This window comes from Kogia breviceps, chromosome 7, assembly GCF_026419965.1.
Source record: "Kogia breviceps isolate mKogBre1 chromosome 7, mKogBre1 haplotype 1, whole genome shotgun sequence".
NCBI classification, from domain to species: domain Eukaryota; kingdom Metazoa; phylum Chordata; class Mammalia; order Artiodactyla; family Physeteridae; genus Kogia; species Kogia breviceps.
Genome location: NC_081316.1, coordinates 69,534,014 through 69,560,900, shown reverse-complemented (window position 1 = coordinate 69,560,900; position 26,887 = coordinate 69,534,014). Strand labels below are relative to the sequence as shown.

At 38.1% G+C, this 26,887-nt stretch overlaps 2 protein-coding genes across 3 annotated transcripts in view; one reads left to right on the top strand and one right to left on the bottom strand.

Moving 5' to 3' along the window:
* PDGFD (platelet derived growth factor D) overlaps positions 1 to 26,887 on the bottom strand; it is a 229,870-nt gene that overhangs the window by 107,404 nt on the left and 95,579 nt on the right. The window lies entirely within an intron of this gene.
* Positions 1,082 to 2,281, top strand: DDI1 (DNA damage inducible 1 homolog 1). The gene has a single exon (XM_059068283.1). It carries the CDS (start codon positions 1,082 to 1,084, stop codon positions 2,279 to 2,281), a length of 1,200 nt encoding a protein of 399 aa, XP_058924266.1.

The window sequence follows — 26,887 nt, the reverse complement described above, 5'->3', positions numbered from 1 at the left end:
TTGAGCCATTGAGAAAGCCTCTACCTGGCCCTCCTGCCAAAACGCATGTCTTCCATTTGTTGTGAGAAACCTCTTCCTTAAATCAATTAAATAAAACAAATAAACATTGCAAAGACCTGCTTCAAATATTTTCCATTTCCTTTCTTTTCTCTTTTTTCTCTCACTCTGGGGGGGAAGGGTGGGGAGGGGAGGATTCTTGCTTATTGATAATATTTAAATTCCTTGGGCTCATATGTGACTCCTTATAACTTGGCTCCAATGAATTTTTTCCAGCTTCATATCCTGCCATTCGAATTCATGTACAGATTTATCCTATTAAGACATTTAATGTCTCACATTTCTCTGGAAACAACAGGCCTTGTCATGAATTCTTGCTTTATACATACAATTCTTTTTGTCTTGAGTGACTCTCACCACTTTCCACATGGGAAATGCTCATCCTTCAACATCCACCTGTCTCCTCTCTCTGAAGACATCCCTCAGCACGCTGAACATGTCTGCAAAGTACTTACCTCTGGTATTGTGATTTACCCATTTACCATCAATCTATCCCTAAAACGTGAGACCCTCAAGGGAATGCAACAAGTCTGATATATCTTTTTTTATACCAAGCACATAGCCTGATACTTCCTATGTAGGAAACAAGCACTCACTGTTTGGGGGATAAGTAAAAGTACGTAGGATACAATTCTCAAAGAACAAAATGTTAATATGTTGTTTGGGAAAAGCTGAAACAATCTTTTTCAGACCATGGGTTAAATAGGTTTTGAAGGGCTAGACTTGGAACCGAATGGACTCGAGTGACTTTGTTTCTATGGGAACAGGCATTCTAAGTTCCAAGCAGCACACATACAAATGGACTTCAGAACACACGTGTCCCCTCAAGAATCCACGAGGCCAGGCAGCAGGCACTGAGGCTGGCGGGCGGTCACCCAGACCGGTGAGTGGCTGCACCTCCTTGAGAGGTGAATGAACCTAAACAAGACACCAAGTCGTGAGGAGCCATCTACAGAGACCAGCTCCATTCAGCCAGTGAGCAATCCGATGTCCTCTGCCCACCTGGCCTTCCTGGGCCCATGCCATGCTGCTCACTGTCTACTGTGTGAGGAGGGACCTCTCCGAGGCCACCTTCTCCCTCCAGGTCAGCCCTGATTTTGAGCTCCACAACTTCCGTGTCCTCTGTGAGCTTGAGTCCGGCATCCCCGCCGAGGAGATCCAGATTGTCTACACAGAGCGACTCCTTGCCGACGACCACTGTTCATTGGGCTCCTATGGCCTCAAAGATGGCGACGTGGTCGTTTTACTCCAGAAGGAGAACATGGGGACCCGGCCTCCGGGCCAGACATCCAGCCTGCCTCAGAGCGATTTCACTGGGACAGCCGTGCCTGGGACATCCAGCTCCCGGCAGCACCACCAACACCAGCGGTTACAGTCATCCCAGCAGTCCCGCGGCCTAGACTCTGGAAAGAAGATGACCTCTGCTCAAGAGCTGGACAGCCCCGACCTGATCCGAAGCATACTGCTCTCCAACCCCCACAATCTGTCCCTGCTGAAGGAATGCAATCCTGCCTTGGCCAAAGCCCTGCTCAGCAGAAACCTTGAGACCTTTTCTCAGGTCCTGATGGAGCAGCAAAGGGAAAGGTCCCTGAGAGAGCAAGAGAGACTTAGCCTCTATTCTGCCGACCCGTTTGATTTGGAAGCTCAGGCCAAAATAGAGGAAGAGATCCGGCAGCAGAACATTGAGGAGAACATGAATATAGCAATGGAAGAGGTTCCAGAGAGTTTTGGACAAGTGGCCATGCTCTACATCAACTGCAAAGTGAATGGACACCCTTTGAAGGCTTTTGTTGACTCGGGTGCCCAAATGACCATTATGAGCCAAGCTTGTGCCGAGAGATGTAATATCATATGGCTGGTGGACCGACGATGGGCTGGAATTGCTAAAGGTGTGGGCACACAGAGAATTATTGGCCGAGTTCACCTAGCTCAGATTCAAATCGAAGGTGATTTCTTACAATGCTCTTTCTCTATACTCGAGGAGCAGCCCATGGACATTCTTCTAGGGCTAGATATGCTCAAGAGACATCAATGTTCCATTGACCTGAAGAAAAATGTGCTGGTGATTGGCACGACTGGCACACAGACTTACTTTCTTCCTGAGGGAGAGTTACCTCCATGTGCTAAGTTGGTAAGTGAAACTGGGCAAGACGAGTCTTCAGACAAGGAAATAGCAGATACTATTAAACACTCAGTCATGGATTCAGGACGAGAAAAGCACTGAAACAGGTTATAAATATGCCATCACCTGAGGGAGTCTCAGGTCTCAGGAAATTATAAGACATGAGCTCACTGGCAATGTAATCATTAAAAACATCAGTAACGGGCGGCTTCCCTGGTGGTGCAGTGTTTGACAGTCCGCCTGATGATGCAGGGGACATGGGTTCGTGCCCCGGTCCAGGAAGATCCCACATGCCGCGGAGCGGCTGGGCCCGTGAGCCATGGCCGCTGGGCCTGCGCGTCCGGAGCCTGTGCTCCGCAACGGGAGAGGCCACAACAGTGAGAGGCCCGCGTACCGCAAAAAAACCAAAAAAACAAAAAAAAAATCAGTAACCACTAAACCTGGCCTTGGGACTAAGTTCTCAGAGCTGTCACTACGTAAATTGTGATTACTTGATCTTGGTCCCTCCATTTCCCTTATCCAAAAATCACTGAACCTTATCCTAAGAAGGCTCTGGAGGCTCCAACTGATTTCCAGATAATACATGAAAGGAAAACCAGCCCCTTTAGAGACACTGCCCTATGAAACTATAGGGTGGCTTGTCCAAACCTGTTGCTATTTTGCAGAATTCCCTGGAAAAAGCCATTGCTGCAGCTGCTACAATGCACCTATACAAAATTATTTTAAATCAGCACTAACAAGTGTTTATATTCAGAGAAATACATTTATTTTCACAGACTTTGTTTTCTTTAGGAAAGGTACTAGAAATGGTTGGTCAATTGCACTCTTTTTTTTTTTTTTGCGGGAAGCGGGGCATAAATGTCCGTTTGGGGCAGCATTGGGGCCAATATCCTCATGTTTTACATCTTCCTTTCCCCTGGACTCCTGTGGAATCATGCTCACTGAAATCCATTCCTAAAGGCTGTTTCTGCCATATTTGAGATAGTGGATTTTTCTCCTAGGATGTCCTAAAATAATTTCCTCTTTCCTCTGTATTCAAAGAAACTCTGGTTGTAAAAGAAAGGCAATCAAATAGACTTTTTTTTTTTTTAAATTATCATGCTTCTTGGGAACATGAAGATTGGGAGCCTCGTGGTTGTACTGCGGTGGGAGTGGGAGGTGGGGACAGGCAGTGGTCTAGGTCCTCTAATCCTCCTTCTGGTCTGTTTTATATATTAAACTGTTATTACGTAAATTTTGTTTGAACAAAGGGTTTCACTTTTAAAATAACGTTTGAAAATTTCTGAATGAGATCTCTAAGGCCTCATTCAGCTCTATGATCCATTCTGACAAAGCTACTCTCCACTACTACTGATAGTGGGAAATAGAAGATTCCTCGCGTAATTACAATCCACAGCTAAAACCCTGAGAGACAAGGTTCAGCTGCCTGAGGCCATCAGACTCAGAGAAAATGTTTCAGGGCAGTAATCCATCAGGACTAGTATTAGAATACAGGATTCAAAGTCAAATAATATATGTTCTGATTTTAGCTCTATATTAACTAGGCAAATCAGCTTACATGTAGTATAACTCAATTTCTCATCTATAAACTGTTTCAGAGGGGAAAGTTATTTTCAGTTACTAAGACTACATTTTGAATGAGGATATCCTTTACATTTTCCCAACAAGATCTAAAGCCACCCAAAGCCTTTCCAAAGGCTACATAAAGAAACAAAACAAAACAAAACAAAACACCACAAAACCTCCCCTGTAGGTCTCCCTTTCTTTTTTTTTTTTTTTGCCCTACGCGGGCCTCTCACTGTTGTGGCCTCTCCTGTTGCGGAGCACAGGCTCGGGATGCGCAGGCTCAGCGGCCATGGTTCATGGGCCCAGCCGCTCCGCGGCATGTGGGATCTTCCCGGACCGGGGCACGAACCCGCGTCCCCTGCATCGGCAGGCGGACTCCCAACCACTGCGCCACCAGGGAAGCCCCAGCAGGTCTCCCTTTCTTGGTCAGCTTCTAGGTAAGACTAATCATCATTTTCTATAGAGTCTCCTCTCCCCTTCCAGCCATCATCAGTTCGCCTCCCAGTATTCTTCTTCTTTATAGGTGTTCCTATGCTCATATCATTTCCCAAACCTTGTCTACATTTGTACCAGGGCTTACATCCAGTAGAGTTGCTAAAAATGACCAATAGATAGACTTCTTTTCTACTTTTGTTTCTAATTAAGTACTAAAGACAAAAGTAATTGACAAAATGACGGAAGAAATTCAGAGTAAAGCCAGGGATAAGCAGTTAAATGCCTGTGAAAGATGAGAGCTGACCTGATAAATGCATGGATTCCTTCACGGATAAAAATTAGCAAACTCCTCAGTATTTTCTGCTGGACTGAGCTTTCAGGTCCATTTATGCAAAAAACATATCTCATATGCATACGTCACACGGAGCTGCTCAACATAAAGGTTCAGTATGTGGTGTATCAGGATTTCTAACCCATAAAAGCCAATCAAAAATCACCAAATTTTTAAACTAAAAAGACAGTGTGCATGATATCAAATCCCACCACACTCACTCGCCCTTCTCAGAGGAACATCACTTCTAATGTAGCTATGATGTTTCAGGACTAGACTTAGGTAAAATTCTTTGTTTCTTATTTTGAGTTGAACTCTATTATTCCATAACTTCCAAAAAGTGGGTCTTCATTCTTCCTTTTTTCAAGAACACACTTACTTTGTTTGGCACACAACAATCTTTTTAATATATGAAATCAATGTCATCTGAAATAGTCTCTTTTGTAGGCTTTCACCAGATTCTATAACTGCTCCTCATTGGAGAAGTTTGGAATCACCTAAAAATTTCTGTCATGTTCCTTTGGATATACTCCAGCTTCTAAACATATTACTTTTTTTTTTTTTTTTTAAGTAGAGAAACACCAGCTTGACTATCTCTGATGATTCCCTATTTTATTTCACTGAGCTTGCACTATACATATAGTGTAACTTGGCAACTACTAACTTCTTTATTTATTATTATTATTATTTTACATCTTTATTGGAGTATAATTGCTTTACAAGGGTGTGTTAGTTTCTGCTTTATAACAAAGTGAATCAGTTATACATATACATATGTTCCCATATCTCTTCTCTCTTGCATCTCCCTCCCTCCTACCCTCCCTATCCCACCCCTCTAGGTGGTCACAAAGCACCGAGCTTATCTCCCTGTGCTATGCGGCTGCTTCCCACTATCTATTTTACATTTAGTAGTGTATATATGTCCTTGCCACTCTCTCACTTTGTCACAGCTTACCCTCTAAATATATTACTTTAGTAGGTGGATTGGTAAATAAAAATACTTCTATTGAACTGAAAAGCAGTGATCTCAAAGAAAAATCAATAAACAGTGAATTAATTAAGCAATGTCCTTGCTGATTAATTTTTTTAAGATCATTGTTTTTCAAATCAGAAAGTATTTTGAAAATTAGTTGTATGGATTTAAAGTCTTAACTCAGTCCTGTGTACACTTGAATAGATCTTAATCAATTAACTTTTAAATGGATTAGTTTTAGTAAAAGGCAGCAGCATCTTTTTCATGTCTCCTATGTAAATCAGGTACTATGTATTTTACATATACTAGTACCACTAGTCTTCAGAATAGACCTTCAAAAGAGTTATCATTTGACTGTATTTTACAGATAAGAAATTCAAGGCTCAGAACTATTATGAAACTTTCAAATATCCAAAGCGTATTGTTTTTTAAACTTTTTTTGACAACAATCTGCATTTTAAATTGTGACCAAGTTTTTTACATCACACACACACAGGCAAAAGCACACAAACATCTATCTTTGAAACAAAAAGATTTTTGAAGTAATATGAAATGTTTTATCCTTTCCTAGCCTATTTCTTTAAAATGTTATATTTTATTATTTTAAAAATATTTTAGACATGCCCCACTAACTGTACCCAAGGTCTCCTGATCCACAATTTGAAAGGCCCTGACCTCCCAGATTGCCTGATTCAAGTGTTTCTGATTTCAAATGCCACCTTCTTTCTAATATGTAACCTTCTTGACATGACCCATTTTAATTCTAGACACTGGCACAAAACTGTTTCAAAGTTTCACTTTATGAAGACTACCAAAACACTACCAGTAAAAATGGAAACAGAGCAACAGTAATCAGAATACACTCAGCAATTATTTATTGAACATTCATGAAACAAGCACTGAGCCAGGTTTTTATAAGCATGAAAATGAATAAGGTACAGTTCTAGACCTCAAGGTGATTACAGCTTTGTGTAGAGGTAGGAGACAGTCTTGTGATCAGCTAAGAACAAACAAGGTAGACATGTAATCAGTACTATGTTAGTTCAAATGAAGGAATAAATTTTAATTGGGGAGTTTTTTTTTTTTTTTTTTTTTTTGATACGCGGGCCTCTCACTGTTGTGGCCTCTCCCATTGCGGAGCACAGGCTCCGGACGCACAGGCTCAGCGGCCATGGCTCACGGGCCCAGCCGCTTCGCGGCATGTGGGATCTTCCCAGACCGGGGCACGAACCCGTGTCCCCTGCATCGGCAGGCGGATTCTCAACCACTGCGCCACCAGGGAAGCCCTGGGGAGTTATTTTTTAAATAAATAAGCAAGCCAGTAAAATGTACTTTCAATATGTCTAAAATGACCATCACTGATGCTAGAAAAAACAAACAACGAACCATACTCTCCTCCTAAAGTTCAAGTTGCTAATATACAACTTATAAGCATCTACTCTTGGGAATTTACTACCTGAAAAATGATGAACAGTTCTTCATTTTCTTTCTTCCCATTAGAAATCATGATAAAGTAGACTACATGATGAAATAGACATAACCTGTTTAAAATAACAAGCCATTTAAAAATTCCATCAAGCCTTTGCTTTTATCAATGCCCACTGAAATACCCATCTTACCTAAAAGAAAATCACTTTGTTAATAAGCATGCATTTGAAGATTATAGCAATGCATTCTGCCACAATTAAACTGGAAGACTGATAATATTTGAGATTACTAGAGCATATATATAATCCTAACTTCTTTCTTAAAATACCAGGTCATAAAATTTCTCTTGCTTCTAGAAGAAAATCCACTCCCCCAAGAGAAAAAGGCAAACGGATATCTGCATGTATGACTTCATCTTCACTGCGGGTATTAAATGTTGCCTTTTTTAAGAAAACGTTGTACTTCTTTCAGAGGGTCATTTGCTGACATCCAACATTCCATAAAGAAACATTTGAGTAAATGATGAGAGTCACCTGGGATTCACACCAGGAAACTGCTGATGAAGATATTAATCAACGCTAACATTTATAGTTATTCTTTGAGATAAACAAGAGCCTGGAAAATCAAAGAAGAGGAACAAAGGTAAAGAGAAGTAAAGGAGGAAGAGGGCGAAAAAAACCCCCACAGAAATCTGAGTTGCTTTTAACTAATTATCTCTTGGTTTAAGTACAGTTTCATAAAGTAGGTAGGGACTGGGCTGAGATTCAGGATTGGCTACATTTCCATAATACTTCATCCATCATTGGCAACTTATCTAAAAATGAAAATATTTTCACATTAGAGCCTGAGTCAAACTTGCTTTTGAACCTCAGCTTACTTGCATATTTGGGTCCATCCTTTAGAATCTCAGAACTTCTAAGGGTCTGTTATCAGAAAAATGGGGTTCAAGGTCCTGCTGCCCTCTGTATACATAACAGGCAATCCTATGGAGATGGGCACACCTGGGGCTGTTTTGTCTCTTATTACTGCACTGAATGTTTTGATGATTATTGCTGCTGCTGCTTCTTCCTTATCCCCCTCCTCCTCCTTTTCCTCCTTTGGAGAAAGACGTTTATGAATCCAGCTTTTCTGGGGCTTCCCTGGTGGCGCAGTGGTTGGGAGTCCGCCTGCCGGTGCGGGGGACGCGGGTTCGTGCCCCGGTCCGGGAGGATCCCACGTGCCGCTGAGCGGCTGGGCCCGTGAGCCATGGCCACTGGGCCTGGGCGTCCGGAGCCTGTGCTCCGCAGTGGGAGAGGCCCGCAAAAAAAAAAAAAGGAAATGAATCCAGCTTTTCTGTATTCTAATGAGTAAGGTTTATTTTAAGAACATCATTAGAAAAATCACAAGGTAATTTCCTCCTATGTTAAAGTTCATAGGAGGCAACATGGGTTGTGCTCCAGATTAGAGTGAAGTGTATGTTTTCGTATTGTTGACATATTGCTGCTGTGTCCAAATAAAATAGACGACAACTACCAACACAAGCATATTCTCGGTAAAATAATCACTTAAATCCATCAAGTTCTTACCCTACAACATCAATCACCACTCTAAAATCTTACTCTAATGGCACTTCATTTACAAGGACCCCTTGAGATGAAGAGAAAAATTAATTTAAAATTACATTAATTCACCTATTCTTCCTTCCAAACTCATGTCATGTTTAGGGATTCAATTAGTTTATCGGCCAAAATGTAACAGTGTTTTGCATTCACTGATGTCACTAAAAATCCAATATACTTTTTCAAGAGTCTTGTCATTGACCTATGTCATTCAGAGAGACAAAGGAAATGTAAGTTATAGTTTTAGCCTTTAAAAATTTTTAAAGTCCAGTTAGAGGAACTAGAAAAAATACAAAGTAAATAATTCAGAAATAATATTTAATTCAGTGCTGAATCATGAAATACATTATATGAGTTCAGGGGAATGAACTCCTGCTTCCCATTTGAGATGCTAACTACAACAGGGCAGGACCTATTGGACAAAATTTTACTGAGCACCTACTGTTTGTCAGGCACCATTTTAGAGGCTGTATTTCCTTGATGCAGGAAGAGTCTTATGTTGCTCAACTAGTACTCTGAGATGCAGCCAGGCATATAGGAGAATCTGTCACCTCCTCAAAGATGAATCTTTTAGGGTCCCTTTGAGATGACCCAACTAACACAACCAGAGTTAGCATACAGCTGGTTCTCAGGTTAAACTTGAAGGTGAAGTGTGTGGTCTGTTTTTGCCTTGACCCACAGTGGCACTGTGCTCCACTAGCTTCCTACTATGGGCTTAATCTTGGAGCATGGTTCAGCCACTGTACACAAATATTTCTCTCAAAAATATTGCGGGGTTATACAATAGATGAACAACCAGCAACACAAGCAGAAGAAATTAACACCCAGAGATGAGTTAATTTGGTGGAACATATGTCACATACTTAAACTCCAGGGAATAAAAGAACAGAGGATCTCACCAGTGAGATAACAACCAGAAGGCAATTAAATAAATGTCTGGGCATTTAGAAAACCCAGAATGGGGCCCAAAATTACTAACAAAAATCTAATATGTGCTGGGATTATAACCTCGTTCATAATTATAGCTTTAACTTTTAGTATTTTATGTGAGGCAAACAGTATCTGCTTAATAAATACAGATTATTTGAATGAAAAAAAGAGACAAAGTTCCATTGTTATTAAGAGGCTGACATAGGGAAGGTGTGGCTTTTAATTTAACTCAGTTTATATTAAAATACATAAGGTAAAACTAAATCATATCTAGAATGTAAGATTATCTTTGTATAATTAGAATAAATAGGTTTGGGTTAACTGCATGGCTAATACTTATATGAATAGATTTAAGTGTAAGTGATTCAAGAAACAAACCCCTAACATGCTTCTAATCTGGTAAAGTTGCCAATTGTTCCACACTAAGAGCAATTTAACTAGTACTTGCAGTAGTCAAATCACCCCAGTTTATCTGGGACTGTCTTCATTTTAAAACTGATAGCTCAGCATGCTGGCAACTCCTTCAGTCTCAGGCAAACCAGAAAAGCTGGTTATCCTGTAAGTGTTGGAAGTAGAGTTTTCATTTCAAGCACATGAGCATGCTGTGGGCACCTCCAAACATGCTGTACTTTTAATAGTTCTGAATGACCAATGTTCCATGTTATTAATATATGTCCAAATGATCAAAGTAGAATTTCCTAATCTATTTTGTCCAGGAGAAATAATCTTATTTAAACTCATTCATCAAATATTTCTGGACTGGAAAGTTAATCATTTAACAATTATATGAAAATCACATTTTTAAAAGAAATATTAAAAGAATTTAATGAAAAAAAACTTATGATTTCTTTCTAACTGAAGTCCATGAAACTTCTTTAATTTTCAATACTCCTTGCAACTAAAAATATAAAATGAGTAGAAATTCACATCAGAATATGGAGGCATGAGATAATCAAAATAAATATTTAAATTATCTATGAATTTAGGTTATCCTGAAAAAGCACTGAAAGAACAAAACTATACTACATTTTACACTTAGAGTAAGGATAGTGATAGTCTAAATCTAAGTTTCAAAGTAAATCCTAGGTTTTGAGGTTTTAAGGGAATATTTGAACAAAGGAACAGAAAAAAAACTTCAGAAAGAAACACAAATAAATAATGATGTTACCTTCATGTTTATTTTAAACTGTCAAGATGCAATGAACGGGATGTAAGGTAGGTCTGTACAATGGGGAGCAGTAAAAGACAAGCAAGGTTTTTTTTGTTTTGTTTTGTGGTTTTTTTTCCGGTACGCGAGCCTCTCACTGTTGTGGCCGCTCCCGCTGCAGAGCGCAGGCTCAGCGGCCATGGCTCACGGGTCCAGCCGCTCCGTGGCATGTAGGGATCCTCCTGGACTGGGGCACGAACCCGTGTCCCCTGCATCGGCAGGCGGACTCTCAACCCCTGTGCCACCAGGGAAGCCCGACAAGCAAGTTTTTGATAAAGAGTTGTGCTTATAACCTGCAGATGATACCTAGAAGAAGAAGCTTTGCTGAGTATCTGGCTGAGGAGTGGATGAAACATGGAGGGCCCAGTATTCTTCGGTAGGAAGCTGTACAGTGTTGGGGGGCTAAGAAGTAAGAAGAGGAAAATATGACTAGATTATGATGTTGCCATGGAAGCAGAGATCTGAGAAGGTTTTAAGGAAAAATAGGCTATCCACTAACATCCAGTGTACCAAATAATTTGAAGAAAAGCAAAATGGCAAAGTGAGACCTTTACCTTTGCCACCAGAAGGACAGTACAACCTGTGATGAAGGTAGCTTTTGTAGAATCGAGGGAGAGTAGCACAGAGAAGTTAATGGCATCAGTGGAACATCAGAAACATATAGAAGGCAACTTTAATCAGTTGAACTGATTCAGTTGTTTAATAACTTCAATTTAATAACTTCCCTTCTAGCCCATATTATCATGAATTTAGAAATGAATAATATTAAGAACAAATTTACATAAATATACTGGAACCAGTATTTTAAACTTCATTCTGTCAGAAATAATTGCATAAAGTTAAAGCAACAGATGGGAAGTTAGAGTAAAACAGAAACAAAGATATTCTCTGTTCAAAAACTGCCAACTGCCATCAGTTGGTCTCCAAAGCAGTAACTGAGAGAAAACAATCTCATTGATATTCCATAAGTTATAGGAGTTTATGTGCCCACATGGCAAGGCTTCTACTGTCAGAAACTCATTACATAATAATTCTTAAGTGTCTGGTCTGAAAGTGTCTTCATTAATACAAGAAACTAAAACAGTGTTTGCTCTTCTTTCTCTAAGTGTACAATAAATAAAAAATCTGTTTAAGTTTTATGAAAAATGCAAAAACCTTTCCATGCTATCCAACTATTCTCAGTGATTCAGGTTAATTAATTTTTAAAAAGTGATTTAGCAAAATCTCCAAAGAAAGGTGAGTATACACTATTAAATGCTTTCTCCTTTTGAAAAACATTCTAAACATTATTTCAGGTTGTAGCTAAGTGCTATAAAGGCACATGTGGAAGTTTCAAATTTCCATTTGCACTATAACTTTCCATAGTTTTGTGAGGTCTAAAAAACTTGGCAGCCAACCAAATGAATGGGTTTAAGTCCTACAGGAAGTTCAGAGAATAGGTTAGTGATCAGTATCCTTTGAGATACCATGAAGAACAGGTGAGGAGGTCAGATTAAATGCTTTATGCTCATTATGTTCGTTTATAGTTGGCCGCAAGGGTTCTAGTGCATAGCCAAGGTAAATCTGCTATAGTTTTGATAGTGCCTAAGAGTTATTTCAGTCTACCAAGATACAAATGAACAAATTCAGCACACATTTCTGAGTGGACTACAGATTCCTGGACTCCATATGTAATGTCTCATCAATGAAAATCTGGGAGTATTTCTCTTAAAGGAACATTTTCCGAATTAGATTTAGTTGTATTTTAATAACTTTACTTGATACTCTAAAAAGCACAGGCATTCAACAGCTCAAATTCTAGGAGACACTGTCTTCATCTTGAGGGTAACTTACTGACCCAGAGGAATTTGGTCAACTAGGTAGAAAGAAAAATACAACTCTAAATAGAAAATATTAAGAGACAGATTGCCCGAGAACATTTAAAATAATATAGGAGCAAATAGGTAAAGCTAAACATTAGAACCCTGATTCTTATTCTGTCATTCATTTATTTTTCTTCTACCTTCTTCCTTGAATGAGCAAAGCTCATACTTTTAACGTATCACTCACTCTTCTGTCTTCTGGGTCACTTCAAACATTTTATACCTTCTGGTTCTCCCTATGGTGTCCATGTAAATGGAAACCAGCCTAAATGGAAGGTCACCAAAACTTTAACTGATAGCTAGGCAGATGTGGGTGTTTTATTTTACAAGTATTCTAAGTCACTTATAGCTCTGGAAAGACCATCCTTTGCTATAGGCCATTCTCAAAGCTACCTTGTTTTAAGATCATACACATCTGATTTGAGAGTATGCTGAGACCGTCCAATTAGCTGCAAGTTATTCATTTGTTCATTCAGTAACTAGATATTGAGAGCCAACAATGCACCAGGTACTGTCACTGCTTCAGGAGTTAAAAAAATAGTGGTACACAAGAATGACAAAGTAGTTGTCCTCTTGAAGCTTATTTTCCAAGGGAAGTTTCAAACAATAATAAAAAATAACAATGATAATACCTATCATTTACATAGCACTAGGTGACTTATTTTCGTTAAGCATGTGTTTTAACTCATTTTATCTTTATAACAATATGTAAGTACTAAACAATATCTCCATTTTAAAGGTTAGGACTCAGAGGAAAAGACAGGTTAAGGAAGTTGTCCAAGGTCACAGAGTTAGTGTTTGCATCTAGGAATTTGGGATCCAGAATCTATGTATAATATTTAATCAGTCTACCATATTACCTCTCAATAACAGTAAATAAAATATATATAATGTCTAGTAGAGATACATTCTATGAATAAGAATAAAGTATCATAAAGGAATAGAGAGCAATGAAAGAGGAGAGGATTCTACTTTAGATAAAATAGTCAGGGAAGGTCTTTCCAAGGAGATTATATTTGAGGAGAAATCTGGGTGATGAGAGAGAGGAACTCTTAGAAGATCTGGGCAGAGGAACAGCATTTCAGAAGAAGGAATGAAAAGGTCCTAAGGCAGAAGTAAACTAGGAGTATCAAGGAAGAGCAAGGAGGTCAGTGGTTAGGGTGGAATAAGGGAGTAATCTAGAAGGGGTTAGATATGCAAGGCCTTGCAGTCTAAGTAAAGGGTTTGGATTTCAATCTAGTGTTATGGGAAGCCACGTAAAGGCTTTTAAGCAAGGGAAGACATTTGGCTTATTTTTTAAACCCTTCTCTGGTTGCTTTGTTAAAAATAGAAAAGCTAAGGACTGGGCCCTTGATAAGCCCAGTAACTACAGTCTGAGCTGAGGAGGTGGAACCAGCAAAGGGGCCTAAGAAAAAGTAAGAAAGGTAGGAGAAAAATAAAGAAAATCACATCTAAGAAGCCAAATGAAGAAACTGTTTCCTGAAGAACAGTGTGGTCACCGTGCCCAGTACTGCTGGGAGGTTTGGAAGAGGGCTGAGAATTCATGGCTGGATGTGGCAAGGTGGAGGTTGTTGGTAACAAGAGTGACTTTGTGGGTGTGGTGGGTAAAGAAAGCTTAGTCTGAGGAGCTTGACGAGTCTATTGGACCAGAGGAGTTGGGGAGAGCAAGTACTGCCAGTTCTTAGGGAAGAATTATTTCAGGGAAGCAAAGAAACAACATAGTAGATGAAGGGGCCATGAGAGCATTTCTTTTCCTATGAAAGGTAACTGAGTATATATGTTGAGAATAATCCAGTAGGAGAGAAAAACTGAGGAAGCAAGAGAGAACAAGGATAACTCAAGGAGTACAGTCCTTGAATATAAGGGAGGAATTGAGTCTTATGAGCAAAAGCCTGTGAAGGGAAGGCGGGCAGAACATACAGGTGTAAAGACGGGCAGGCAGGCAGATTTGAGGGTGTGAAGATGAGCCAGTTCTCCTCTATGTTCCATTTTCAGGGTGAATTAAGAAGCAAGGGCCCCAGTTAATGGTGAGATGAAGGTAGGAAGTGTCAAAGGATTGAGAAGTAGGGAGAGCATGTGAAATAGTCATTTTATAGCATGAGAGAGTTCCTTAGCAGGAAAACTGGATAAGGAAAGTGGGCATTTTGATTCTAGCACCAATTTTGCCACTTACTGGACATGTACCTTTATGCAAGACACCAAACCTCTCTGGGCCTCAGTTTGCTCATAAGTGACAAGGTGTGGATGAGTACCACTTGGAGGAACCCACAAAGGTGTGGGTACTTTGGGCTCTCCTGGCAACTAGTGACATTTAGAACACCAGGTCCAGGGTGCTCTAAGTCCTTTAGTGTATGGAATAATTCTGTAAGACAAATGGCTCTCCCTCCCAAATCTCCAGCAGTGCCCAACCCTGGTGAGAAACATGGGGGAGAGGATCACACCAGGCATTCTGCCAACTCTAGGCTCTATCTGTAACTTTCAGTGTTGATGTTAGAGGGAGCTAGCTCACAGGGATGGATAAACCGTATATCCTTCTAATTCACCACCAATAATCATCACCCTCACCCCCAAAGCGTTTTTAGACTGAAAACAGGCTGCTAGCCATACAAAATGAACACAAGTTGAATTTGCCCTTGTTATTTCCTCAGGCCTTAAAATGTACTAATGAGCACTGAAACCATCTACAGATTACGGCCAGAGAAAGGAAGAACCAGTACAGGGTGATCCAGCAATGAAAAATCAGCTCTCTGTTATTTCAGAAACCATTGTCATTAGCTACCACAATAATTAAACAGAAGTGCTGCCAGTGATAGTGTCCAACAGTAGCAAAGAAAGTTTGATACCCATGTACTGCCAGTATGGCAATAGCATCTCACTACCATAAAAAGAGAAAAAATAGTTTTAATTGTATTGACCATAAGGCCCCCAACATGAAATGAGAATTAGTTAACAAGGACAAGGCAATTATTAAAGGCAATATATCACATTCTACTCAGTGGGGTGAGTATGATCAGTGGGGTGCTGCAGGCATGGCTGTTAGTGACCTTTCTAGTTGACACCTTCATTAATGATGTGTATGAGGAAAACCAGCATGTAGAAGGATTTGCAAAACTGATTCTACCTTGGGAGTTACTGCAAGTGCAAGTTTCCAACATCACAGTAATAACTTAAGTAGAAATGAATACAGAGTTTCCTCATAGGATTTAAAATTCAAGGTGGACAATTATACAGTGAGATAACACAGACAGATAGGAAAAATTCTAGGTGAAAATCTTAGATAGTAGGAATGGTGATTCCTGGGGAAAAAAAAATCAGTGATTACAGTTTCTTAAAGAGTCTTATTGCTGACATTTATCAAATAAAAATGCCTGCCAGATATTATATAGTATAAACTACTGTTTCATCTATAGAATGTAATCAATATAGTAAAAGTATACAAATAGTCAATGTGCTTTTTTTTGACTTTTCAAAAAAATTAAAAAAATTTTTACAATCTTTTCTATTGGGATAAAATTCATATAGCATAAAATTAACCATTTTTAACAGAATGATTTAGTGGCAATTAGTACAGTCACAATGTGGAACAACCACCACCTCTATCCAGTTCCAAAACAGTTTCATTGTTTCATCACTCTGAAAGGAAAGTCTGTACACATTAAGTAGTTGTTCTACCTCCCCCCCTCCTCCTAGCCTCTGGCAACCACCAATCCATGTTTTGTCTCTATGGACTTTTGTATTCTGGATATTGCATTTAAATAGAATCATACAATGTGTAACCTTTTGTGTCTGGCTTCATTCACTCAGCATAATGTTCTCAAGGCTCATCTACCTTGAAGCATATATCAGTACTTCAATTCTTTTTATGTCAGAAGCCTATAATTACAGTATAATTACAATGTTAATTCAAAGCATGGCATGGAGCTACCTCTCAGTTCTGAGTGCCAACAATAAGCAGAACCCAACAGAAATCCAGCAAAACCTACCTTATCCTGATTACTACAAGTCTTAAGGAAAGAAGAGCAAAAAAGAGCTTATTTATTAATTTTACTATCAGGAATCATTCATGAAACTGAAGATGTTACTGTTAGAAAGTCCTTTCTTTACTTAAGTGACATTTAGATCTTTACTAATGAGACATAATAAATACTCACTAATTATTGATTAACTGGAAGCTTTGGAATTCCCTAGCTAGGATGTAGAAGGCGCCCAGTAAATGGCTGTTGAGTAAATTTAAGTAGGAATCAAAGAGACTATGTGGGGGGTTTTGGTGTTTGTTTATTTGTTTGTTCTTTTCTATCAAACTAGGGCTAATGCAACGTGGTTGACATGAGCAAGTAGAGGGAGTTGTTTCTTTTTCTAGTGTCAGTCACATTAATTCTCAAAGTTATCATGGACCTGCTTCTAAACTGGTAGCCTGATCCACATCAAGGCTGGTGGAACAGGTTGCTTTTGCCTGAAGTGTCCTGAGTAGGCTATAGAAAGAGTCAGAGAGGATCTTTCTTCTTCCTTTTTTAATCTCCATCTCTATCCTGTGGGATCTTCATTCGAACTATCTTTAGCATAGAATTTCTATATTTTTATTCACTGTCAGAGACACAGTGAAGTAACTTATGAGATAGAATATTGGTCTTAACTGTGATTTTCCATGCTATGATTTTAAGTCATACATTTTCTGTTATTTGCTTTATATGCTTATGATTTAATTGAATGAATAATTTCTTATTATGTGATGTGGAATAGTGAACTCCTTTTAAGAACCTCAGTCCAGTGAATTGAAGTGAGATAGAAACTAACTTGAGTTCTTAATGATACCTTTGAGGGGAAAAAAGGGGCCCTTTTTGTATTGCAAAAGTTTCAGAAAGAATACTAAGAAGTTGAGAGTCCATTTATAATTTATAGGTTTTCCTCCAGGGAGACATTATTTTGTTCTCTCTTATATTTTAGTTAGGCAAAGACACTACGCAAAATAACTGAAATTTAACTCTTTGTTTGTGTCTGTCTTTCAAATATCTGTATTTTAAAAACTGTGGCCATTTTATTTACTCACTTAAGTGAGTTGATAAGTCATTCCTGCAAAAATTAATAGTTGCCCAGAAAGCTTTTAGAATATAATCAACTTATTACAAAAATGCTCCAGATTGGTACACTATTCCTATGGAAATATGTTACATAGCTATAATAGGTAAAAACTGCAGATAAATTATTTGCATCCTTTAATGAAATTGCAGTCATCTTTAAAACCAATTGCATCCACATAAAAATGAACTTTTGAACCACATCAGTTATTTAGAATATAGTTTGTAATGGTTGATATAGAACAAGAAGCACATATATTCAACAGAGCAGTATTTATAAACACTTGCATAATCCAGAGAAATCAAACCAGATATGACTCTGAGACACAAAACAACACATGCTCAGTATAAGATTTGATGAATCTATAAAATTGCTTGGAACAATGCCCCATGCATTGGAAGCTTCAAAATTGCAGGACAGTCTTGGTTATGATGGTACTTTGCCACATCACAGAGATAAAAGAGATCTACAGTATAGCACGAGGCAGAACGTGTAATGCCTCTACATTTATCAAGGTAGATGATACGTGAATTACAGAAGAAGAAAAAGAGGCCAGCAAAAGGAGGCATAGTACTTTTCATGAGATCACCTTGCTGGAAGCTTACAACACCCACCATTCCAACACAATACTATCAGACAAACAGGTAGTCTCCAGAGAGCTCTAGATCAAATACTGCAGCAGCAAACACTGCCAAACATGGAATACATGTTTACTTCATAAATGGGTTTTGACTATTGGGAAATGATTTCTGGGAAGGATGAAGAAAGCTTCATGTTTCTGAGAAATAAAGTTCTGGTAAAATGATAGCTGCTTATTTGCATGATAGACTTCGTAGTTTGGTTGTCCAATGTTCTCATCCACACATACACTGTTGACCTTTACCAGTGATGTTGTTTTAACTTCTTAGTTCTTCCTGATGTTGGTCAAAAGTGGTTAAACGATCTATTTTCCCCATTAAATATGTGATAATTTAAAAGAAATAGGGCACCCATAACAAGAAAGTAAGCAAAAGTCTTGAGCAGGCAACATAAACACATATACGAGAAATGGATAAAAATCATATTCAATCATATGAGAAATAAATTAAACACATGGACAATGAGGTATCATTTGTAACATCAGATTGGTGAAGTCTTTGGGTAAGGCACTTAGAGTAGAAATGGAGAAGCAAGACGAAAATGGTGAGGAATAAATAGGAGAGAAGAAAGTAATGACAGCAAATGTAGAGAATGTTTTCAAATTGGTTGCAGAGGAAGAGTGCCTGCTAGAGGGGAATAGAAGGGCAAAGGGAGAGTATTTATTTGTTTTTAGATGGGAGATTGTGGAATAAGTTAAAATGCAGAAGCAAGCCACCAGTAATGGTGAAAGATAGAAGATTCAAAAGTGGTACCTGAGTGAGAATATTGGATAGGAAGAGATGACAAAGAAGGTAAGGGGGAGGGATATGCCTTAGGCAAGAGAGGGGCCAGGCCAGGTACAGCAAGTACCTAACATTCCTAAGCCCAATTTCTTAACTTTAAATTAAGAACGACAATATATATCACTTAGAAAACACTATGCAAATAACATCTGACATATAAAAGTTTAATTTAATAAAAAAAATTAATACACACACTACCTGTTACTACCAGTGGCTTTTATGTGAATGTCGTATATATTCAAAAGCAAATTTGCTGGCAGGGAAAAGGACATGCTACTAGATTGTAACACAAAACAGCAATTCATTTCAAAGAATTCATTACAAGGAATTAACATTTATAACATTATTTAACATATAAATAACATTTATATTTATATATACACAGTATATGCTATTTATATAGTGTGTATATACACACATACACACACACACACACACACACACACACACACACACACACACACACACACACACATATATAAACAGCCTGGCAAGCAGAGCTGATTCAGCAGCAGGTATTTATCAGGAAGAATGTAGATGTTAGAGTACACAGACATGGGTTTGAATTCTGGCCCAGTATGAATTCTGGTCAGTTTCTAGCTCTTTCTTATTCATTGCTGTATGTCTGACATCTAGTGTAGTGGCTGACTTAATAAATATTGTTGAAAGAATAAATGAATAAAGTTTCTTGACTCCTTGAGCTTTGGCCTCCTTATCTGTAAACAGAACTAATAATACTTCTAACTCAAGTGTGATACAAGGAACAGAAATAACATATTAAAGTGGTAATACAGTGTCTGGCACATAACTGAAGCTATGTGGTAAATATCAATCATTAGTAATAATAGTAAAAAAAATTATTTGACGAATTAACAGAAAGGTGTAATGAATCAGTACTTTACTATTAAAATTTGAAATACACCATTAATGTGATTAAAATATTTTTTAAACTTTTCCAGAAATTTTACCAAAGTGATATAACAGATATTAATATGTTATTTCCTCACTTTGAGTCCTTTGGAGGTGCCAACTACAGTGATCCAATGTGCTACAGAAATTACTACTGAAGCACAATAGCACTGTTGCCATAGAAAGGGCATTTCTCTCCTTTGTGCTCTTCAGTTGGACGTGCTTCCTTCATGAGAGAAAACACACACACACACACACACACAACACTGAGAGTAACTTCTATTTTTTATTTATTTACTTTTATTTATTTATTTATTTATTACATGTTGTTTTAAAACAACATGCCTTTAGGTTTGACATAAATACACTACCATGTGTAAAATAGATAGCTAGTGTGAACCTGCTGTATAGCACAGGGAGCTCAGCTCAGTGCTCTGTGATGACCTAGATGGCGGTGGGGCGGGGGCAGGGGAGGGAGGGAGGAAGGAGGTCCAAGGGCGAGGGGATATAGGTATATATATAGCTGATTCACTTCATTGTACAGCAGAAACTAACACAACATTGTAATGCAATTTTACTCCAATAAAAAAATGCCTAATAAAAAGCTAAAATCAACAAGCAGACACAGATAATTCACCCCAACCTCCAAGTTAAAAGATTATAATATGATATATAATTGGTTAAAAACCCACTCATCTCAAAATTGATTATTGTTTTTACCTACATAAATCTATCAAACAGTAAAGATTTTTAAAATGTAGAATAGAAAAGAGGGATGAAGTAATCCATGTACATGTCAGATTATCTACAAATATGAACCCATCATATGTCCCAGTTGTGTCTTTTCTATATTCTTTTTTTTTTTTTTTTTTTTTTGCCCTGCCCTGCGCTGTTCAAGTCCTAGTTGCCGTGAATGTGACCTTATTTGGAAATAGGGTCTTTGCAGATGTAATTAAGTTAAAGATCTTTGGATTCAGAGTGAGTCCTGAGTTTAATGACTGGCATCGTTATAAGAGTAAGGAGAGGAAAATTTGGGACACAGAGACACAGAGGGGAAGTCCACTTGAGAACACAGACAGTCATCGGAGTCATGCAGCTACAAGCTCAGGAGCTCCAAGGGCTGTGCAATCCACAGAAGCCTGGAGAGAGGCATGGAGCAGATTCTCCCACACAGACTCTGAAAGGAACCAACCCTGAGGACACCTTGCTTTCAGACTTTTGGCCTCCACAGAGAATAAATTTCTGTTGTTTTAAGCCACCAAGTTTGTGGTAATTTGTTACAACAGACCTAGGAAACTAACACAGCATTTAACAAGGTAAGGAAAGTGAAGGAAACTGACTTTTGCTGAGCACTGACTATGCACCAAAAGCCACACTGTTTTGCATTTAATCTCATTTAATCTCACAAAATCCTGGAGAGAAAAAATTGTTCCCTCTACAGGGGGAGAATTGATAGCTCAGAGAAGTGACTTTCTCTAATATTATTACCACTCTTAGAGTCTAGCAGAACACTAGTTCTAATTAATTCTGGATTAGAGTAAAACATATTTTTCAGTGGTATTACAACTATCATACACTTTACAGTTGATCTTAGCCAAAAGGCCGAGAAGCAATTATTATACACTTTAGTAAAAATATTTTTCCTCTATCTATAGCATGACAGCTGCTTCTAAGAAAACTCACCCAAACTGCAGTTTAAAACAATTATTTCTTTCCATATTTATATATATTTTTTATCTTTTAATAGATCTTTATTGGATAATTGCTTCACAATACTGTGTTAGCTTCTGTTGCATAACAAAGCGAATCAGCCATATGCATACACATGTCCCCATATCCCCACCCTCTTGAGCCTCCCTCCCACCCTCCCCATCTCACCCCTCTAGGTCATCACAAAGCACTGAGCCAATCTCCCTGTGCTATGCTGCTGCTTCCCACCAGCCAACTATTTTACATTTGGTAGTGTATATATGTTGATTTTAATAAAAAGTTTAAAACTATTATTTAATACAAAAGTCAACTTCATTTTTTATGTACTACCAATAAACATTGGAAAATCAAATTTTAAATTGTTCAATATTATCAAAAACAAAATTCTTATGGATGAATCTAACAAAATATGTGTAAGATTTGTATGCAGAAAACTATACAACATGGATAAGAAAAATTAAATACTGGAAGATCCAATATTGTTACGATGTCAATTCCTCATAATTTAATATATGGAATTAAAGTAATTCCACTCTAAACCCAGCGGAAATTTTTTTGTGGGTAAAAATTGACAATCTGATTCTACAATTTACACATAAAACAAAGGGCCTAAAATAGCTAAAATGAATTTGCAAAAGAAAAAAGTTGGAAGTCTCACAATACCTGATTTTAAGCCTTACTGCAAAGCTGCAGTAATCAAGATGATTTGGTTTAGCACATAGACAGTCATATATATCCATAGACATGATAGGGAGTCCAGAAATAGATCCTTACATATATGGTCAGTTGATTTTCAACAAAGATGTCAAAGTGATCCAATGCAGAAAGACCTGTCTTTTCAATAAATGGTACTGGAACAATAAGGCATCCATACACACACACACAAATGGATCACAGACCTTAATGTAAAGTCTTTAAAACTTCTAGGAGAAAACATAGGAGAAAATTTTTGTGACAAAGATTAGGCAAAGATTTCTTAGGTAGAACACAAAAAGCATGAACCATAAAACAAAATAAAATTGATAAATTTGGCCTCATCAAAATTAAAAACTCTAAAAAATGATTTAAGAAACCAAAAAGATAAACTTCAGACAGGGAGAAATTATTTGCAAAATATATATCTGATATTCAATTATATATTTTTTTAAACTTTTACAATTTAATAATGAGAAAAACAACCCAATACAAAATGGGCACTAGATTTGAAGAGACAGTTCACTAAAGAGGTATGAGTGTTATGCAAGCACATGGAAAGATGCTCAATATCATTAGTCATTAGGGAAATGAAAATGAAAACCACAATAAAATATCAAGACATCTACTAAAATGACTAAGATTATACAACAACGTCAACAGCTGACAACACTGAGTGCTGGCAAAGATGTAGAACATCTAGAACTCTGATACACAACGGAGCAGCCACTGTGGAAAACGGTTTGGAGTTTCATATAAAGTTAAACATATACTCACCATACTTGTAGATACTTATGCCAAAGAATGACATCACAGACCTGTACACAAATGTTCACAGTAGTTTTATCCATAGCAGCCAAAAGCTGGAAACACCCAAATAAATGCCTATGGGCATTTAGATGGACACACCAGTTACAGAATTTCCAAACAATGGAGAACCACTCAGCAATAAGAATGAATGAACTATGAATACATGCAAGAACATGGATAATCTGCAAAGCATATGCTACGTGAAAGAATCCAGACACACAAGGCTAAAAATGCTGCATGACTCCATTTATATGATATTCATGAAAAGGCAAACTATAGAGACAGAAAACAGATCAGAAATTGCCAGAACATGGGGTTGGGGGAGGGGGTTGACTACAGAGAAGCATCAGAGAATGTTTTCAGGTGACAAGTTCCATATCTTGATTGTGGTGATGGCTACACAACTGTTTACATTTGTCAAAACCTGACCCATACACCTAAAACTGGTGAATTTTACTATGTGTAAATTATACCTCAATAAATCTGCCTAAAAAATTATTTCAATGGCAAAGAGGAGGGTTTGGAACAAGGGAGTTTCAGAGTAGCTATACAATAGCATTTGTTCTTCTGAGGCTTTATTAACACAGGTGTGTTCCGCAAAAACTCTGACATTCTGAAGCAAATACAAATCCTAAACATTCCCAAACAAATACAATCTACGTATGTATCTTTTACAAAAAAAAAAGACGTTTTAAAAATAACTGTTAGCACTGTCATCACCATGCCATTCTTAAATATCCTGTTTTGATAAACTAAGCACAAAGTACAAGTGAAACACCCCTTCCCAGGTGAAAATAGCCCATAAAGTTTTAGTTCAGCTTTGTGATGGTATTATTATAAGATCTAGTTAATTCAAACCTAATTCTATTATTCTAGTTAATTCAAATCTAGTTCTCTAAGTTACTGAGCTTTTCCAATTTACATGGTAAACATTCTCACTTTAGAGCAGTTTCTCATATGCTATTGCATTTTTGTTGTTGTTGTTGTTCTTCTGAGACCCTGTCTGCCTAAGGAACTACAACTAATCTCTCAAGACGGCTCCCAGCAGCCTTCCTCCCTGAGCCCTCTGCTGCTGTGTCGGGCTGATTCACCAGTCTCTCCCCTGAGCTCTAGGGCATCTAGTCTGTTTCCAGGATAGCATCCCTTTGACATTTTATTTGTCTCTTCTACTAAAATGAGAACAGGGATTCTAGTTTATATATCTTTATTAGCCCAACTCTTAGCAAAGTGTCTAACATCTAGAAGGTGCTAAATACAAGTATGCTTTGAAAATACATCCTATCTTGAACATCAGTTGTCATTTCACCGTATGGGAGATTTAGCCCCTGCAAGAGACTGGCCTAAATGGACCATAGCCCACGGAAGGATTTCAGAATGAAATGGCATTTGAAGGACAACAGACTAAATTTTAATTTGAGTTTGCTTGCCTGCTATTTCTTTCTGCTTCATAAAGACATTGTGTCATCCCTAAAGACCTACTAATGGGGGGTTACATCAGAAACATGCAGTGTTAGAGCTGCAAAGGATTATACAGATCCACTATCTTATGAATCACATTCTGACTGTGTTCTGGCATCTTCACTTCTAGATCTGGGTTTTGCCCAGGTCAGTAACCATCAAGGCCCCAGATGTCCAGCTGCACTTGGGTTTAACTGTACATTTCAGACCTTGCATAAGTAGATAGCATTCTGTCTGACAGCATTCTGACCCATGTGGCTTCCTCCTACCTAGGCCAGGTTTCATCACCTCCTATAGACCAGGTAGGCGTGGTCCTTTGGGTCACATGTCTGGCCTAGAAGCCTGGAAGAGTACAGTCCTGTTACACTGGGCCTGGGTCCCCATCTGGGTGGGATGAGGGGTGAGAGGTATCACTACTCTCTCATTACTTACTATTCTTCCCAGCCCTGCTGGGAAGGGCTGAAAGACTGCCTCTGAGTTGCTAACTCAGACCTAATTATACTGCCCATGGTAAAATTCTGCAGAGGTAGGCCACAAAGGGGAATTCTGACCAGCTCACTAGTAGAAATTCCTATATACACCTCTGCATGTCCAGCTTATTAGCAGAGCAATAAATGCTAAATACCTAGTTATTAGGTAAATGAACAAACCTATTATGTGTCACATCTGTTTCAGGAACCACATTTCCCATATGGCATATTTGCATGTGTATTCTTGATACATTTTAAATTAAGTTTCTCTGTTTTTTTTTTTTTCAAATTTTAGTGTCATTTTATTTAATAATTTTTTTAACATCTTTATTGGAATATAATTGCTTTACAATGGTGTGTTAGTTTCTTCTGTATAGCAAAGTGAATCAACTATACATATACATACATCCCTATCCCCTCCCTCTTGCCTCTCCTTCCCACCCTCCCTATCCCATCCCTCTAGGTGGTCACAAAGTACTGAGCTGATCTCCCTGTGCTATGCGGCTGCTTCCCACTAGCTATCTATTTTACATCTGGAAGTGAGAGAGTGGCAGGGACATATATACACTCTCTGGTGTTTTTATTGTTTCAAGTAGTTACAACTTAAAAACTAGCATGCCAAACCAAGATCAGTAGGTACTGTCCTTTTCTGTTTCCTGTTCACATTCCTTGTTGTGCTTTACAGAATAGTTCCTAATTGAGATACCATCCCCTCTAATCAAAGCTAAGCTTTTCACATATATACAATGAAATATTACTCAGACATTAAAAAGAATGGAATAATGCCATTTGCAGCAACATGGATGGACCTGGAGATTATCATACGAAGTAAAGTAAGTCAGACAGAGAAAGACAAATATCGTATGATATTGCTTATATGCAGAATCTTAAAAAAAATGATACAAATGAACTTATTTACAAAACAGAAACAGACTCACAGACTTAGAGAATGAACTTATGGTTACCAGCAGGGAAGAGTGTGGAGGAGGATAAGACTGGAAGTTTGGGATTGACATGTACACACTACCGTATTTAAAATAAAATGCCTTTCTATGATAAATAAATAAATAAATAAGTAGATAGATACAAAGCTAAGCTTTTCTAAGGCAGGGGAGGAGCGGGTGGGGAAGCTCTTCAGTGACATTTTGATGGACCTGAAGGATACAGGCTAGCAACTGCTGACTCCATCCCCAGCAGTTCCCAGACAGCTCCCAATGTTTTCTCTGTCACTTGGAAACAAATACCTTCAACCAGCATTCCAGTTAAAACCTTGGGCCAGTTCTTCCTGAAATGTTTCTCATCCCTGTTGTTCTTCTTGGCCACAGAAAAGGCAAACTCTCCTCTAGTTCTTTCCTAATTTGGCCTCTGGTCTGGCTCTGTGCATCTTTTCTCCCTGACTCCATCTAATAAAGATTTTTCTGAATTCAAATAAAGTATGTGAAAATGAATAATCAGTGTTATCAACTTGATATGTAACAGCCCATTTAAGTTTTGAATTAAATTATGTTTTTCTGGTTAGATGAAAAAAAAATATCCAGGTGGCAGCTCAACCCCTCAGAATACCTTAGAAATAATTACTTATATTAATTAAATATGCTTATCCACACTTAAATCCTCAATTTACTGTGGCTCCAAACCAGCTGAGAATTGACATAAAAAGAGAATAGATTATTGTGTTACTACCAATATCCTCTTAATAACTGCATTTAAAAAATAGTAAATTCATACCTATTTCCTGGGGACAAGGGGGCATGTTTGAAAAATCATGTTAAGGGGAGAAAATAAAAATGTCTTCAATCAGATTAATCACTATTATCCACAACATATACGC

Bases quoted from the DNA above. Each gene is read 5' to 3' on its own strand.
- DDI1 (XM_059068283.1), top strand. From the start codon at position 1,082: ATGCTGCTCACTGTCTACTGTGTGAGGAGGGACCTCTCCGAGGCCACC.